The sequence below is a fragment of the Prinia subflava genome, chromosome 10, assembly GCF_021018805.1.
Source record: "Prinia subflava isolate CZ2003 ecotype Zambia chromosome 10, Cam_Psub_1.2, whole genome shotgun sequence".
Classification (NCBI taxonomy): domain Eukaryota; kingdom Metazoa; phylum Chordata; class Aves; order Passeriformes; family Cisticolidae; genus Prinia; species Prinia subflava.
Genome location: NC_086256.1, coordinates 5,366,237 through 5,383,313, shown reverse-complemented (window position 1 = coordinate 5,383,313; position 17,077 = coordinate 5,366,237). Strand labels below are relative to the sequence as shown.

Sequence of the window (17,077 nt, the reverse complement as noted above, 5' to 3'; positions counted from 1 at the left end):
GAAACATTCAAAATACCACACATACCAACACCAGCATGTTAAATGCATAAAGCCAGCTGAAAAGAAATCCATTATTTATTAGCTCTGTGCATTTATCAAGCCAAGCTCAAAATGCATTTCAAACTGGATTCTTCAGAGGTACTTCTCTTGACTGCCTTGTTCAGTATACTCCAACTCCAGAAGCACAAAATGAATTATTTTTTTCTGCTGATCATATATTCCCTTTAGCACAGCAGCTTCTAACCTCCAGGCTGTGACCTCACCATGCAGCCTGAGGGCTTTGAACATTTTTCCCATTTTTCACTCCTTGTCTTTCTGGTGAAACAGATCCCTTCTGAGGCACGGTACCATCCAACAGCTCTTACACCTCCTCTACGGATTCTCAAGGAAAAAGCACAAAGGAGTGTGGGGTACACCTGACCCTGCTGGGCTGGGCACCCAGCCACGTCATGTGGGACACAAGCGCTCCTTGTCTGGCACAGCTGCTGCTCAGACATCAAAGCCTTGCCTTCCAACCCAGCCCACAGCAGCCTCCTGCCCTCCCACCCAGCCCGCAGAGCCCTCGGCCCTCCCCTGCGGACACTCACGGCAGTCCTGCTCATCGGACTTGTCCTTGCAGTCCTCGTCGCCGTCGCACTTCCAGTTGAGGTGGATGCACTCGCCGTTGCCGCACTGGAACTCGTGGGCCGCGCACGTGTTGAGCGCCTTGGCGTCGTAGCCGCACTTCTCCATGGACTCGTCCGACTGGTCCTCGCAGTCGGGCTGGTTGTCGCACACCCACAGCTCCGGGATGCACATGCTGTTGTTGCACTGGAACTCGTTGGGGTTGCAGGTCAGAGGGGAGCACTTCCGTTCATCGCTGCCATCCCCGCAGTCGTTGTCACCGTCACACACGAAGATGATGGAGATGCACGACTTGTTACTGCACTGGAACTCGTTGGGAGAACAGGCTTGGGAATAAAAACAGACAGGTGAGCTGGGAGGTCTCCAACCCAGCCCTCACCACTGCCCCGACTTCAGCACATCAGGGATGTCAGAGCAAAGGCACAGAGGCATTACCGCGGCTGTCCCACCCCGGAACGTTTCTCCCAGTGGTTACCACGTGGTGATGAGGCCACAGCGCTCCTCAGCTGTGCCTCGGGACGCATCCTCCAGGGAGCACGGGCAGCCCTGGAGGAGGAGGGGCAGCAGGGCTGTGGGAGCTGCCCATGGGAGAAGCGGGGGCAGCGCTGCCCTGGCACTGAGGAGCAGCCAGGGGAGCCCTGGGCAAGAGCAGCAGCACAGAATGGGAATGGGAATGGGAATGGGAATGGGAGGTTGCAGGGAGAGGATGGGGCTGTGCTGGCAGCACCGGGCTCTGCTCGGCTCCATGCTGACATTACCAGCTTCCTGACTTTCATAAGCACAGAATCAGGTTTCAGGATTTCACAGTATGCCTGGTTTTGGACATATTAAGTGGGATGTGTAGGGTAAATATTTAGTGAGTCGAGCATCAATTTAGCTGCAATCTGCCAGTAAGGCCCTTTACAACACGCTGAATGCCTTCCCTGGAAATCACAGCTCAACATTAACATACAAATGAAGCTCTTGTCAGATAGAAGCTGAGTGGAGCACTCTCCTCTGCAAGGCTAATGGACAGCTGAACCAGAGATGCCTGCTCAAATTAAACTTTCAGATACTCCTAACAAAGTGCAGTTCGAAGTCACTTCATCCCATCAAGGTGTGGGGGAACCAACACTCCGTAAGTACTTTGAGGTAGTTACTTCCAAAAGAATTCTTCTGCATTTTCAGCCCTCTACAGGGAAGTTATGGCTTTGACAAATTACAAGTACAATGAATATAAATGCATAGATATTACAATAAGCTTTTTTTTAAAAAAAAAAAATTGCACTTGGGAATATTTTTGTCTTCAGAAGCAGAACTAATTACTGCCATATCTGCAGAGCCCCTACACTAGACCAGAGTTTAGATGGTACCAATCACTGCAATGGCAATTGCCCCTGGAAAGCAGCAGAATCCCTCTAAAGGACCTGTCACATCCCAGATTTCAGCCAGTGACAGGAACCCAGTGGGATTCTACTGCAATATTATGTCTAGTTTATACCTGAGAATAAAGCTGTATTTATCCAGCCATTTAGAACATGTCCACTTGCACTGATGCCTAGTTACATTCTGTTTGGAAAACTTGCTGGGCTCTGTCTGATAGAACCTAAGCAGCCTCTCATTTTACATCAGAACATGAAAAAATACACACACCCATACATATATATATATATACACACACACACACCTCTCCCCTCCTGCCCTGTGCTCTGTCCCATTTAGTCCCAAGTTTTCCAGATGTCAGAGCACAGCAATCCACCTAATTAGAGAATAAAGAGGATTGCCTTCCTTGCTGCAAAGCTACCCTGCACTGGCCAGGAGCTAAGGAGAATCTCAGCTGCCCCATGACACCAATCACAGAACGCAGCAGAGCGAGGCACAGAGGAGCTGCTCGCGCTCCCTCTGCACTTGGCAGAGTATTTGAGGTATGAGATGCCCTCAGCAGGCACCTGTCCCTTGGAGCAGCCACAGTTTCTCCTGTCTGAACAGAAGGAACTGAGCTCAGACAACTAACACTAGGAGGTGAATCCTTCTCATAAGGACCTAAAGTGTAAGCACAAATTCTGCTCTTTATCTCCATTCAGCAGATTTTTCTATCCTTACCCCATAACCAGAAATCATCTATTAATCCTACTGATCAGTACACAGCTGTATAACTTCACCCTGTCTTCAGAGGAGCCATTAAATGGAACTGTATATGGAACATTCCTCCAAAAAGTGGAAATTCAAGGTAACAGTTACAATGTTGCCAAACCATTTTAAAATGGCATTGGGAAAACTGATATTTCTATGGCTATGTACAGCTTCTGTAACAGATAAAGGCTGAGAAGAAGAATTTGCTTTTCTGGCATTATTTTCATGAATCTCAGAAACAGATCAGAGGGCAAAAATCTTGCACAGTTCTTTAATTCCTAATGTTTGGGCAAGATTGTAATGATTTGCACATTCCAAACGTGCATAAATTTCCTTTCCACCAACTGTAATGAGCCCCTCTTTCCCCTCCTTGTTTTCCTGGTCCCACCTCCACCCCTCCTCCTGTTTGTACATATTTCCCTTCAGAAATCTGCTGCACTGGCAAATTGGCGACTGTATCCATAGGAGTGGGATACAGACAATGGAAGTTTGCACAAAAGCTCCTCCTTTGCACCTACAAATCCCAGTACAGATATAAAATTACTGATAATCACAGCCAGGAAATAGAAGCAGTTCAGCTTTTGTAACCTCTCATGAGGACTTTCTCAGTGAAGCCTAAGAATTGCTAGCTAGAAAAATTGCACGGTCATGATTATTTTATTTCTTTTTAAAAATTAAGTTGAGTGTGCTGCCAGCACTAGAGACTACAAGCTCTCTCTCCACGAACAAGCACAGCGGTGTGGCTGGTGGTGACTCCTCTCTCACCCCACAGCCCTTAAGGGGATCAGGCAGTTCCTTCTGGGTCACACCTGCCCCCAGCCCAGAGCTCCGTCCACCCCTCCCGTGTGCCCTGCTGCTTCCATGGAGGGCAGAGCGCGTCCCAGCACCGCTCACCCTTCCCTCGTCCTCCCACGGCTGAAATCCTCAGGGCACGCAGGGCCAGGCCGGGGAGCGGAGCTGTGCCCGGGCTGCAGCTCCCAGCCCCGGGAGCGGAGCTGTGCCCGGGCTGCAGCTCCCAGCCCCGGGAGCGGAGCTGTGCCCGGGCTGCAGCTCCCAGCCCCGGGAGCGGAGCTGTGCCCGGGCTGCAGCTCCCAGCCCCGGGAGCGGAGCTGTGCCCGGGCTGCAGCTCTCAGCCCCGGGAGCGGAGCTGTGCCCGGGCTGCAGCTCCCAGCCCCGGGAGCGGAGCTGTGCCCGGGTGCCGGGGCAGAGCCGCCGCTGCTGCCGGGTCCTGCAGCCCCGCCCGGCACCAGAGCCGAGAGCCCAATAAATAAAGCACCACGATTATCTTACACAGCACCTGGAGAGATGGGCATGGGCAGGAAGGCCCCAGGGACAGTTTACTTCACATCCCCTTCCATCAATCTGTCAGGGTACCTCGCAGTCCCATCACTGCAGTATTTCATTGCCTCCAGAGCACTTCAGTAGAAAATGTGCCAATAGTAATTAAATGATCACTGGGGTATTTTTTGACTTGAGCAATTTGTTTGCATTCTCCACATTTGCTGCCTGTCCTACTGTAGACTGAGTCACTCAAGACCAAGGAATCAAATAATAATTTGCTTTCTTTAGCACAGAAGAAATTAATAAATGTTGTACTCTAAGGTGGAAAGCCTACTTCAAACGTGGGTGATCCCAACAGAAATCTTGGAAATGTTTGTCAATGTGTTTAACCAACAGTCTTCAAAGCATAATTACAACACCAGTTTACTGTAGAGCACTGTAATGTGTAAAGGTTCTTCACAGTTTTAGGAAATAAAATATCACACATAAATGGTTATGTAGATGTGATTTTGCCTACAGACAAACTATACCAGAGGTGTTCTGCATTAATTTTTTTTGCCCTGTGCTATGTGCCAATCTGTCACAGTTTTTGCCTCACAGCCTGCAGCTGCACTCTTGTCACTTCTCCTGAGGAGAGTGGAGCAGAAGCAGCCTTGGGACAGAGGAAGTTAGAAATAATAAAATAACAGAAGATCAGAGAGATTGCAGTTGTGGAGTTAGTGTTTCAGTACTGGCTGGTTCTCTTTTGCCCAGAGCCATGATTTAACCAGAGGCTTTAGTGAGAGTCTGGTGCAGCAGGGACAATCTTAGCTCAGGCATGGCACCAAAAATTCAGATAATTCTGCCACGTGCTTTTTAAGTGCTTTTAGAAAAAAGCAGAATGCTCTCAAGAAATAGAATTCTCTAAAAATACAGGGTGCTCATTAAAAACTGTCATTTCAAAAAATAAATATTTGTACATAACATTTCTACAATGAACAACTCTACCAAGCATGGATCCTCAAATCTGGATAAAATTGAAAAAATGAAATAAATGGTATGTCCATCATTACCAGGAGCTGGGAATTATGTACAATGACTATAACTGCTGTCATTGCTAATCTCTAATTAAAGATCTTATAGCTTTTCAGTAAGACTGAGGTGTTTAATTCATCTCTCCTCCAAAAGAGCCATTTCCACTTGAAATTACATTAATGGCTTAAAGAATGATAATTATTTGGTAAAATTTGTGATAAAGTGGATAGCAGCAATTATCCACTGATGCTGAAGACAAGACAGTAAAGACAGTAAGATGAATTATTACACTGTATTTTTCTGACATTGTCCCCAAAGCAACTTAAAAAAAATGTGTCTGAAAATTTATGGTTTTTTAAATCTGATAATGGGTCTTCTGAAGCAGGCAAAGGATGATTTGTGCATACCAACATTTGCATCAGGGAGGGAGAGATCTGCTGTTGATTCATGGCTGCTTCAACACAGCAGGAGAGGCTGCTGGACTTGAGAAACTCCCTCAAGCTCTCAGATTTAGGATTTGGGTTCTGCAGGGCTGAGGGATGGAATTCCTGACTCCATCTGCCCGGGCTTTCTGTCCCAAGTGCAAGTCCAGCTCCCCCAGCCCACAGGAACCAATCTCCGAGCTGGCCCACGGATAAGGAGGTCACAGAGTGCACACATGGTAGATTATGTTGGGACTCCCAGTTAGCAGCTCTGTCAGCATGTTAGTTTTGCTTAACTGGTATTTATTTTCAGATTTAATTCTGTCTAAATTATTTATTTTGCCTGCAGTCAATTGCTTACCAAATACCTGAATATTTCATACAGATCTTCTGTCAAATGCCAGTCTTTAAAGCAAGGATTCATGCCTGGAAGGAAAAGTTTCCCATGGAAAGCTGCCCTCCAGGAAGGACAGCAAAAGAGATGGAGGTAAATGAAGATGACCTTGAAGCTCATTGCTCTGAAAAAATGACAGGCCTCCCATGGAGGGAATAATGCAGCGGAATTGCAGCCTCACTCCCACCAGTGGTTGTTGCTATGGTGATTGATACCGAAAAGCCCATCTCGATGGAGGCTGCAGAAGGAATAGTAATTCCTGATATTGTTCAAATCACTAATGGAGCTCAGGAGCCATCTCACGCCCTCCTGCAAATTAATATTTGCATGTGCTGGCTGCCTTTGTCACACGCTGCCCTCAAACACAAATCAGTCATTTTCCCATTCTCTGCAGCACTATTTGCATAGTATCAGTTAATTATAACCCAGCAACCAGATGCCAAAGCCCCTGCTGACAAATAATAGGTGGTTCAAAAATTTATTTGGTGATTTAGAATGTATTTCCTGAGATTCATATATTCATTCCAAGTGGTTTAATTATCTGGAAATAGAATTAATTATGACCCCCAATTTACAGAGAGAAGCAGTTTATGTACAAAGGTATCCACACTCTGCACTGTCTGCCTTTAATTTTATTTATGTGCAATAAGGTTGCAACTCATACCTGTGGTCTCCTCAGTTTTCCTTCAAACCAGGAAAGGGTTGGGAAGTTTATCAGATGTTCTATTGGCTAAATGACAGGAAATTACCTCAAAATAAGAACAACTGAATCCAGTGTAGAGGGCTTAAGGGTAAAATAAAGCAGCTTGAAAGACAAAAATGGATGGTCAGAATACCAAAGGTTAATATTGTCCTGCTTTTGTGACAATCCAAGATACCCCACAGGGATCTCATGAGGATAAAGACATTATTATTAATTTTTTATATTCTGACTGGAATATAATCAGCTGAATCAGATTGGAGATGTTTGGTACTAGCCAAAATTTAACTGGAAAACAAATGTGCTGTGAAGTGTCTACTGAGTTCTTTCCTGACTTTGAAAATTGGAGCCTGTACAGGACAATCTCACTCCTATTCCCTTAGACACGACTTGCTTATTAAAATGGCAATTTTACAAATTACACCAATTTGGCAAATCCCTCAGAAACATCTGATAATAGCCATTAAACTAACAGCTGCTCTAATGTTATCACACAAAATTCTGTATTTCTGAGGAATATATGAACGTTCAGCAGGCAGAACAGGGCATTCCTGAGCAGGGCTTCATCCTGGGACAGTGCACACAAATCCCACATTACTGCACACACAGAGCTCTTGGATCTGGCAGGACTCCCTGTGGTTATGAATTTTCTGCACAATCATGATTTAATTTTGCCATTGTGGAGTTTAGATCACAGACACTTTGCCAGGAAAAGCCAATCCATGAATGCCACCCTCCACCCACTGGGCAGATTCCCACTCCATGCTCATCTGCTGACACAGAGACAGGACCTGCCTGTTTCCTGGTTCCTTACATCCAGCCTGGGAGAGACTTCATCAAAATCCTAAAAGCTACACTCCAGTCACGTTGGCAAATGACAGCACAACTGGGTTTATTGTTAGGAAAATGTGGGAAAGGCAAGGAGTCCATGGCTCCACAGCCACGTCACTGCCACTGTCCCCTTACCCATTCCCAAGCACAGGGATGGTCCCAGTTTAACCAGTGGCAAAGCTGAGCCATTTCCCCAGAATCAGCCCAGGCTGTAACTAAGCAGGGAATCCTGGAGGTTGCTGACTCACAGGCCTGAACTCACCTGAGCAGTGAGGGACAAAGCAGAGCTCACACTGCAAGCACTGAGGTCAGTGCCCCATAAAACTTCCATTTCCACTAATTTACTTTGCTTGGTGAGAACTGTCTGTAAGAGGAGATGTTGCTTACTGCAGTTTGTTTCACTATTAAACATTCACTGCATTTGGAACATGCTCTGTTAACTGTCCTGGAGCTCAGGAAAAGCAAGGCTGAAAGCTCTGCCTTCCAAACTCCCCAGTTTACCCAACCATGTCTCACATTCCTCTAGGAAAGCGAACCAAAGTGAGCTTGAACGTTGGTTCAATAACAATTAAAAGATGCTTTTGAAATAAAACAGTTTGCAAAACAGATCTGAAGGGAGAAAGAAGTACCTTAAAGAAGCACTGAGGATGCAACGAGGCAATTGGCAGAATCTGGTGTAGCCCCAATCAAGGTTATGAATAAAAGCACATCCTGTAATGACCAAGTCCATAAACACAAGAGCCCTGTGGTGATTTTGGGAGTGGGAGAGACTGTCAGACTGCTCAGGAAACAACCAGCCCCCGACTGTTTTCAGTTATGTGATAATTAGGGGGCACAGCTATTATGTGATGTAGACAACGTAGCTATGTAGCCACAACTCCAGAAAAGAATGGCAATCATTTCTCAAAAAACAGTATTGGATTTTCTACTCAAATGGAAAATCTAATCACTGAGTGACACTCACTGCAATTAAACCTGTAAGGGTCGTGTGCTGACTGTGCTCACATTAACAGCAATGAGATTTCTACGGCATTAGGATTTGCTTTGCAGTTTCTGTGACTTGGGAATGAAAGCAGCACTTCCCTGGATTTGGGCTGAGATCAAGACTCACATGTTCAACACGAGCAATTATTTTAAAGTTATTGGAAAAAAGATGGGTAATGAAGTGGTGTTCATTGTGAGCTAAACCTTTCTCATTACATTTTATCTAATGAACAAATTTCTTTGCAAAGTAAAAGCAAAGTTAATCCAACCCTTATATCATCCTCTATGAAGAGTATTTCAGCCACTAAGATGACTTTCAGATTAGTTTTATCTGTTAATATGACTCATAAACCAACTTTTTTTCCTTTTTCCTCTTGCATCAAACATGACATGGTCCTCTCCTGCGTAGGACTGTGCTGAGCTCAGGCTACTGATTTTGATTTAGCCTTCAGATCATATGCTCAGGAAGCAGAACTGCTAATTAGTGTAACACATATGTACTGGTGGCCACTGCAGGATGCAACTCCTACCCACATATCTGCCATCATAGCATCATCACTGGCACTGCCAGCTACAGAAGATTTCCCTGAATAAAATGAAACAGATTCTTGCTTTTTGCATGAATAGGCTCAAAATTATAGCTGCATTCTTATGAAGAAAGCACTTCAGGGACGTGAAATACAATTGTATTTGGCAATAAGAGATGTAATTCCTTGACTGTTTCAACTCTAGGAGTTCTAACTGTTGAAAGACAGACTACCCAAAAGATAAACACAATTACAGGCCAGTTCTTGCTCCTCTGCCAGTGTAGTGTGAGATTGGAAAGAAGAATCAGAGCCAATGTCTCCAGCTGAAGAGCAGAAAGAGCAGCAGGCCAAAGCTCGTGTGGGTGTGCACAGGTAGCCGCAGTCCAGCTCTGTTAAGCTTTAGTTTTAATGATCCCCAAATCTTTGTACAAAAGCAGCTCTTTCCCAGCCCTCTCCAGACCCTGTGAGCAGTGATTTCCCCTGGGGTGTGAAGGCTGTGTCAGTGTGGGGTGTGAGTGTGCTCGTGCTGTTCTTTGCATTTCCCCCTTTGCCCTCACGCCCCTTCAGGGAAGCGCTGCAGAAGCACCACTGCTGCATTGTCTTGTTTTCAGGTTGTGTTTTCATCTACTGCTGTAGAGAATAAATTATTCATGGGACACTGATGGGGACAATTTCTCTGCAGGAGGATCAGCACAGGGCCAGCCCCACAGCCCCACTCTGTGCTGGCAGATGTGCCACACGTCTTCCTCTACAAACCCAAGGCACAGCAGCAGGGAAGGCAAAGCCATTTCACCCTCTGCAGGTACAGCTCTGGAACAGCTTGGGCTGTGGCCTTGGGGTTTAATTCTGGATTTACACAACGACTGTCTTACCTCTAACCTAAGTTCACACACTGTTTAATTATGTTGAATTACAATCAGCATCCAATATATTAAAAATGCAACTATCTTCACTTTTCCTCTCAGCATGCAATTAAAAGTAACTCCCAATCTCTCTTTCTTGCCATTTTGTTCTAAAGAAACTAAGGACAAATATGATTATGGGTTGAGATTTTTCCTAAATAACAATGGGGATTTTCTGCAAATTACTACTGCTTTTGAAGGAGCTCTAATACTTTAAGCAGTGATAAAGTGGCAGCTGTACATGTTTAATTTCTGAGAGCCAGGGCATAATGCACAAGCATTAATCCCTCCAGCTGTCCAGTAATTAAACATCATGTAAAGCCCAGAGGATATCATTGCTGTGCTACCTTATCTTGTTTATGAAGGACTTGCATTTGTTAAATCTAGAAATTCTTTTTTTCCTTCTTGGAAATGTAAATTCTTCCACCATGGCAAGTGCACTGAAGCTACAGCTACCCTCTATAAAATGCCAGGAATTCCAGACCAGCCATGTTTCTTTTCACCACATACTAAAATAATGAATAATGATAGTGGATAAATAGTTCTTTTACAGGCATGACTGTGATGCTATGGGCTTTAACCCTGTTAAAATTGGTGGGTTTCTCAAGGAGAATGCGTGGCAAAATCTGATCCTTTGGGTTTGATGTCCCTCTGAGCTGAGGGACAGCACATAATGAATGTTCATTCGTAAACACAACTAACTTTGACAAAAGCACACATTAATCAAACTGCAGTGAAAGATAAAATCAGTGTTACATTGTCACCAAGTTAAAAGGTCTCAGTAGGATCAGTGGAGATCTGGAACGGACTGGATCAGCATGGTCAGATCCCAGTAGGGAGCACTGGAAGGGAGACTCATGCAAAGCACAGGGACCTTTTACTGCACAAAGAAGAAAACAGTGCTGGGACAACAGGATGCTCTTTATAGTTACAGGACAATGCTAAAAGATGATAAAACAATTTAGCTGTCAATAGAAAGGTCACTTCATGTGAGCGCAGGTGCAGGAGCAGAGTGGGGGAAGGTGACTCTAAATCAGCTTTGCAATTTCCCCCCTTCAGCTGGTTCATCACCAGGTGGATCTGCTGCAGGGATGAACAGCTTTAGCCTGCTTTAAATCCTGCCTTCAGCCAGTGGCTCTCAGGTGACCTAGGGCTGTTAAACAGGGCACTGGCAAGAGCTGACTCAAAGTTTTCTGCACGTGGACCTTCCAAGAAAAGGACTCCTCACTTGGAGGGGCTGCTGTCAGTATCTGCAGTCCACTGCCTGCAGAAGCTCCCTGTGATCACTGTCTCTGTGCTATAGTTTAGCAGAATAAACCATGGTATGGATAAACAGCTTATTCTGCTATCAATACATCCATGAATACATCATTTCACTGCACCTGGCTGTTGGGAGAGGGTTGCACTGCCAGTTCCTCATTTGCAAGACAGTTTCCACAGTGAGAGAAGCAGAGGTTCAGGTGAGAACCAGTGACACAGGCAGAAGAGATGGGGCCAGAGCCTTGTTCTCTGTGAGCACCCCAGAGTCCTCTCAGGAGGAACATGTGTGCATTAAAGGGGCTCAGTGCCACTGCAGCTCTTCTCTTCTAAAGCCACCCGAGTGCTCTCTGCATTCCTGAGCAGCTGACAAAACACTGCTCACTGTCTCTCTCAGCAGAGATTTAACAAGTCCTGCAGTAGTTAGCCAAGTACAGAGGGACCTCGAGTTGTGTTGCTTTAATTACAGCCTCTCATACATAATTTCTCTTTTATCCTTAGTAAACACATTCCTAAGCTTGTCCAATCCATTGTGACAAAGGTTGGGTGCACTGGGAGCAGAAAACCTTCACCAGGGAAATAAGCAGGCTGCCAGCACCTCCAAGCCAGCAAATTCAAGACTGCTAACCCTGACCTATGACTACAGCACACCCGGTATTGTGAAGACTCTAAATACCTCTGCTGCAAAAACTGAAAAATAAGATTTTTCTTTTATATAGTCTTGTTTTTTAAAGGCAGATATTTGCATTTTCAAAAATCGTTGTGCACTGGAAGGCAGTAGTGTTCTTTAAAGCCTGTCTGTTTGAAGTCAATTATTTAGGCACTTAACTACCTATGTACAAGGATTAATACCTGCAATTAATCCCTGTTGCACCTAGAGCCTGTGCAGAGCCTGGATCCCTGATCATTGGTGCTTTATCCATGGCAGCTGAAAGAATTTGCAGTTTCCATTGCTTCCCTGTCAAGTTCTTCCACAGGGTGAGAACCACACCGCTTTGTCTCCTTGTTCACATTCTCTACTTTTGCCCCCGAGTCTCTGAACAGCTGCCTGTGCCAGTGTCTGCACTGGACACATTTCACATGGATTCAAGAAGCAATGGTATCATTCTGAGAGCAGAAATCCAGCAAGGGTTACAAGGTTCAGAGCAGTAGCTGGAAAGAAACTGCTGGAGGAGGAAGAACCATAACACACTTGTGCTGTTCCTACAGTTGTGGATGGTTCTGTACCATGATCATTACATCCCCTCCTGCAGGACATCCTCCCTTAGCCCGGGCTGTGAACATTCTGACACAGGGACGGGCTCAGCACAGCCTCAGCACAGCCAAGCTTTGCTCCTGGATACCAGCACAGTCTTGTTACTGCTACAAACTACCAATGCAGAAATGCAGGCATAAATAAGGTTCACAAACTCTGTGTTAAATCCTCTTGAATAATTATAAACCCAAGAGCCAGTTATTCCCATGAAAAAATCAGGAGTTTACACAGTTAAAATGTTTTTGAAGTGTCACATGAGGTTGCAGTAATAGCTTTATTAACATGGATTTAGAAAGAGCTTAGGGGTTTTTCTTCTGGATGCCCTCACTCACGCCATCTTCAAGTCATCATCCCCTTGTTTATTGCACATGCAGCCTCTCACCACAGAAATTATTCTGTGCACAAATAAATGCCCTTCCAAACATTTATCCAGCAAGATGTGTTATTTATAGACAAGCTGGTCAGCTCTGTGAGAAGTGCAGCCTCTGTGACAAGGGCTGAGCTCCAAGGGGCTGCGGGTGACAGGCAGTGCTGAAGCTTCTTATAAAATGAGAACAAAAACCCGAGAGCAGAGATTAAATTAACAAAACAAAGAGAAGAAGAGGTCTGAAGTGGTCAGGATACTGTGTGCTGCTGAGATAAGAGGAAACAGAGAAAGCAGGATTCTAACCAGAGAAGAAATGGGGATGTTAACAGAGTATCAGTGGATAGCTTAGTGAGGTTTATCAGATTTGGATAAGGGAGAGGATAGCTATCAATCCTCCACAAGCTCCCTGCTGAAACAGCTCACTCAATTGTTCTCATCCAAGAGGAAAAGACTTTCATTTGACAGGCAGCCTCCCTGAAAGTGCTCCCACTGCAGCCATTCAGCAGTGCCTCCTGCCTCCCTCTCAAAGCCAGTTTTGACCTTGGGAAGGTGCTGAGTTGAGATCTCAGGACTGAAAGTTTTTGATGTTTGCACCCACCCAGGATGCTCCAGGTTTACCTGGGAGTGCCTTTTCCCCTGGTCCTCATGCCAGAGAATGGCCCATCCCACAGCCAGGCTCAGCAGAGATTTCCAGGGTGTGGGGACAAGGCTCAGTCATTACAAATTGGTTAAAAACTACTAATTAATTTCTCACCAGTTACCCAACAACCATCAAAATGTGGTAATTTGTCCTTGGATTAGATTTCCATTTTTAAGAACCTGCACATGCACTAACACCGGTAGCTAACTCAGAGCAGAGATGCTGAAACATCCAGAACAGAAACACTCAGCTATTTCCAAGTCCATTAACAGCATCATTATGCTGAAATTATGTGGCATTCAGAACATATTTACATTCATTTGGGGGGTTACCTAAGGCTTTGAAAAAAAGTTCAAAGCAATTTCAAGTAGATTTTTATTATAACTAAAAGACTCTGTGAGACCATTCCCAGTGGTGTGGGCAGCAGCAGCAGCAGCAGCATTAAATCAGGGGAGGCAGCCACCAGTGTAAAAATTGCTCTCATTTCACTAACTCATATCAGGAAAATAGCAGTTACAATTTTCTTCTGAATTTGTCTCTAATTCAAGCCTCCCATTCAAAGAAAAAAATGTACACGCTAAAGAGAAAACGCTTAAGAGTTTCCCATGGAAAACCAATAAAAGGAAAAAGAAAAAAATGACCAAGGAAAAGTACTTTTACAAAGAGAATTAAATAGTGGAACAAGTTGCTCACAAAGTGAAAGCTTTGATAATATTTTGTTTGATAAATCTGACTGCAAAGAAATCAATTTGTCCACAGCATTCTACTCAGAGCCCCAAAATGTTCATGTAAAACATATTTTGTTATACAGCTTCAAAGAAAAGATAAAAATATAATGTGGATTACGAACTGGGCAGGAATTAGAGCCCAAAATCCAGTTTTCAAATGAAGAAACTTCAATTTGTGCTTGAATGTAATCATTCAACCCTTTCACCAGTAACCTGGAACTGAAAATAACATTGCTGATACCACATGCAACACTAGAAATACTGAGGGATGGGTGAATACACAGAACTCAGAGAGCTTCTTAAAAGCCTGGGATCATGTGAACACACAAAGAATTAATCATAACAGTATCAGAAATTAGAAAGGTGATTTTACTTCTGCACAGACTGGCAAGACTGATATTACCTAAATCCTGGTGGTCTGTGTAAAAAGAAAGTTGGAAAACCAACTGAAATACCAAAGAGAGTCACAAGAATGAGTCAAGCATTCATTCAGAAGAGAATATTTGGCATCAAGAAGCATAAAGAATAAATATATTTGGTCTATCAAAAAGGCAGCCTGAGAAATGGTTTGATCACACGGTGTAGGAGTTTTCACAGACTGTGAAATTTAAATGCTGTTAAAGGGCTCTTTCATTCAGCACAGAAAGGCCTGATGAAAGGCAGTGGCCACTTAGGGACTGAATTTAAAACAGTGATGGGTACAGAGTACATCTCTCTGTCTCTGTCCACTGAAACCAACACGCCACCAATGTCCAGGCCCATCTATTCTACCTCAGCAGAAGCCAGCCTGAGTCTGTCCCCACCCTGCAGGGACAAGGACACGGCAGGAACCTGCTGAGCTACCACAGGAAGGTGTGAACCTTATTGGAGTGCTTTCCATATCCCCTGGTGTTAACCCTAATAACAGTACTTGATTCTTCAGAGTTCACACCTTCTCCAGCCAGCCCCAACTGGAGAATCCTTCTTTCCTCCCTGTTTCTGAAAGTCACCACTTAGCACTGCAAAGGAGAGTGAGTAAATTGTTGGCAAGAGAAGTCATCCCTTTCCATGGAATTTCTAACAGTCACTCCAGGACTTTCATAGTCCTAAATGGAGACATTGCATCCACATTAACTCACCAGGAGTGCAACCAGCTTCATCAATTCCACTTTCACAATCCTTCTGCCCATCACATCTCCAGGACAACGGGATGCACTTGTTGCTCAAGTCTCCACAGCTGATTTTTTCAGATGGACACACTTGTTTGGCTGGAAGGAAAAAACCAAAGAAATAAACAGAAGTGAAACACATTTCTAAACATTTCTAACATTGTTTATGCTGTAAAGTTACTCTTACTTTGAATGGCTCAATACTGAGATATATTGGAATGAAATCCCAAGTCCACCTGCTGCCTCTTCAGTCAGGTCTGCTGCCCTGGGAACGAGGCCCTCCCTGTCCCTGCCCCAGCCAACCCCTTCCAGGAGCTGCAAATAAAATAAACACCACCCCTCACTCTCAACTGCGAGCCCAACTCAGCCAGAATGGACTGAGAAAGTTGTTCCAACAGACCAGCAGGATTCCAGCTGAGAATCTGGGGCTGGCTGCAGCAAGGAGGGATGCTCAGTGCAGCTCCAGCACTGCCCAGCTCTGCCTCCCTGCCCAGCACTGAGTGGAGCTGTTCAGTCACTGCCCCCCGCATACAGCACAGCACAAACCATCTCCAGCTAAGGCAGGAAAAACAAACTCCCTCATTTTTGTACCAGGTGTATGTCTGTGTTTGGCAAAGCAATTTCTAAACAATGATCTGGGCAGACTGGTCAGCAAAGCTGAGGAAAAAGCAGCAAGGACAAGCAGGAACTTACAGATATTTAACAAATTGAGCTGTAAGTGCGTAAATTGAAGGCAACTGTGATGTCAGACATGGAGACACAGGAGGACCTGCAGAAGCAAAAACCCCAGTACAGGCAAGAACACAACTACGAAAAAGAATCTGCCAGATTTATCTGGAACCAAGTAAGCTGTGAAGCTCATTCTCTCATAACTAGTTTGCATTGCTAAAATTCCTATTTTTTTCCTTCATACTAGTGTAAAGAGCAACAGATCTACATTTATTGTGACAAGGCTGCTGAAATGCAAATGTTCCACAGTTTAAACAATTGTTTAGCATGCTGGAATCATCATCTAGTTTGGCAGGATTTGCTTATTAAACAGACCAATTTCTCTCTTCAAAAAATGACGTGTATCCAAATAGTTCTTCCATTGGTATTAATGATAATAATGCTGTGTATGGCTGCAGGTCTACTGAGCAGGGGGAAACCTAAATTCTGACTTAAAACCTTCACATTATCCTGCCCTGGTAAAGGTATTTACACAAAGTCAATCAGTTTCCCTAGTGCTGAGCGAGAGAGGATGGAAATTACAGCTCCCCTTGCACCTCCACACGGAGGCTGTGAAAGGGCATCTCCCAGCCCCGGAGCATCAATCAGCCACTTGGAGAGCAGTGCCACTTAATCCAGGATTGCTCTGTCTTAGCGCCTCAACGTGTTATAAGAAGCAGTTTCAAGAAGCTGTGGGCAACCAATACATCAAGAAAAATTAGGTCCTGCCACAGACAGACAGTTAATAACAGATGTAATGAAGTTTTAGAACCCTGAGGCATGACAGCATTTCTGTTGAAATTTGCTCACTTGCATACCTAAATAACATTTATGAATGTTGCATGATTACAGGGGGGGAGGAGAAAAGAGATCCTTAGTTAGGCTTTGGGATTATTTTTCCAGCAAATTACTGATAAAAAACATTGGAAAGGCTCCCCAGCAAGACCCCACCAGGATCAGTGTATCTGTCAGCTCAGGTCCTGTGTCCCCATCCCTCTCAGCTGCAGCAAGGTCTGGACTGGACTGGCATACTGGGAAAACTGGGATACCAAAAATGTCACAGAGACATTTAATCAGGTTATTGGTCTGCATCCCCCCCAAATTGTTCTAGTTCTTTCTGCTTTGGCAATGGTGTTGGAAAGGAGAATTTGTTTCGATGCCAAGTAAGACCAGGTCTTCCATC

General features: G+C 44.7%; 1 protein-coding gene and 1 long non-coding RNA gene across 2 annotated transcripts in view; one reads left to right on the top strand and one right to left on the bottom strand.

Moving 5' to 3' along the window:
- The window catches only part of LRP8 (LDL receptor related protein 8), a 167,063-nt gene that overhangs the window by 22,708 nt on the left and 127,278 nt on the right, over positions 1-17,077 (bottom strand). Inside the window, exons 4-5 of the mRNA XM_063407063.1 lie at positions 15,157-15,285; positions 588-950 (exon numbers count right to left, since the gene is read on the bottom strand). Of these exons, the coding sequence (XP_063263133.1) occupies positions 588-950; positions 15,157-15,285 (492 nt within the window). The remainder of the gene's footprint in view (positions 1-587; positions 951-15,156; positions 15,286-17,077) is intronic.
- Positions 855-13,234, top strand: LOC134555468 (uncharacterized). The gene is made up of 4 exons (XR_010081434.1): positions 855-2,833; positions 5,839-5,940; positions 9,572-9,691; positions 11,550-13,234. It is a non-coding gene; the product is annotated as an uncharacterized LOC134555468 (long non-coding RNA).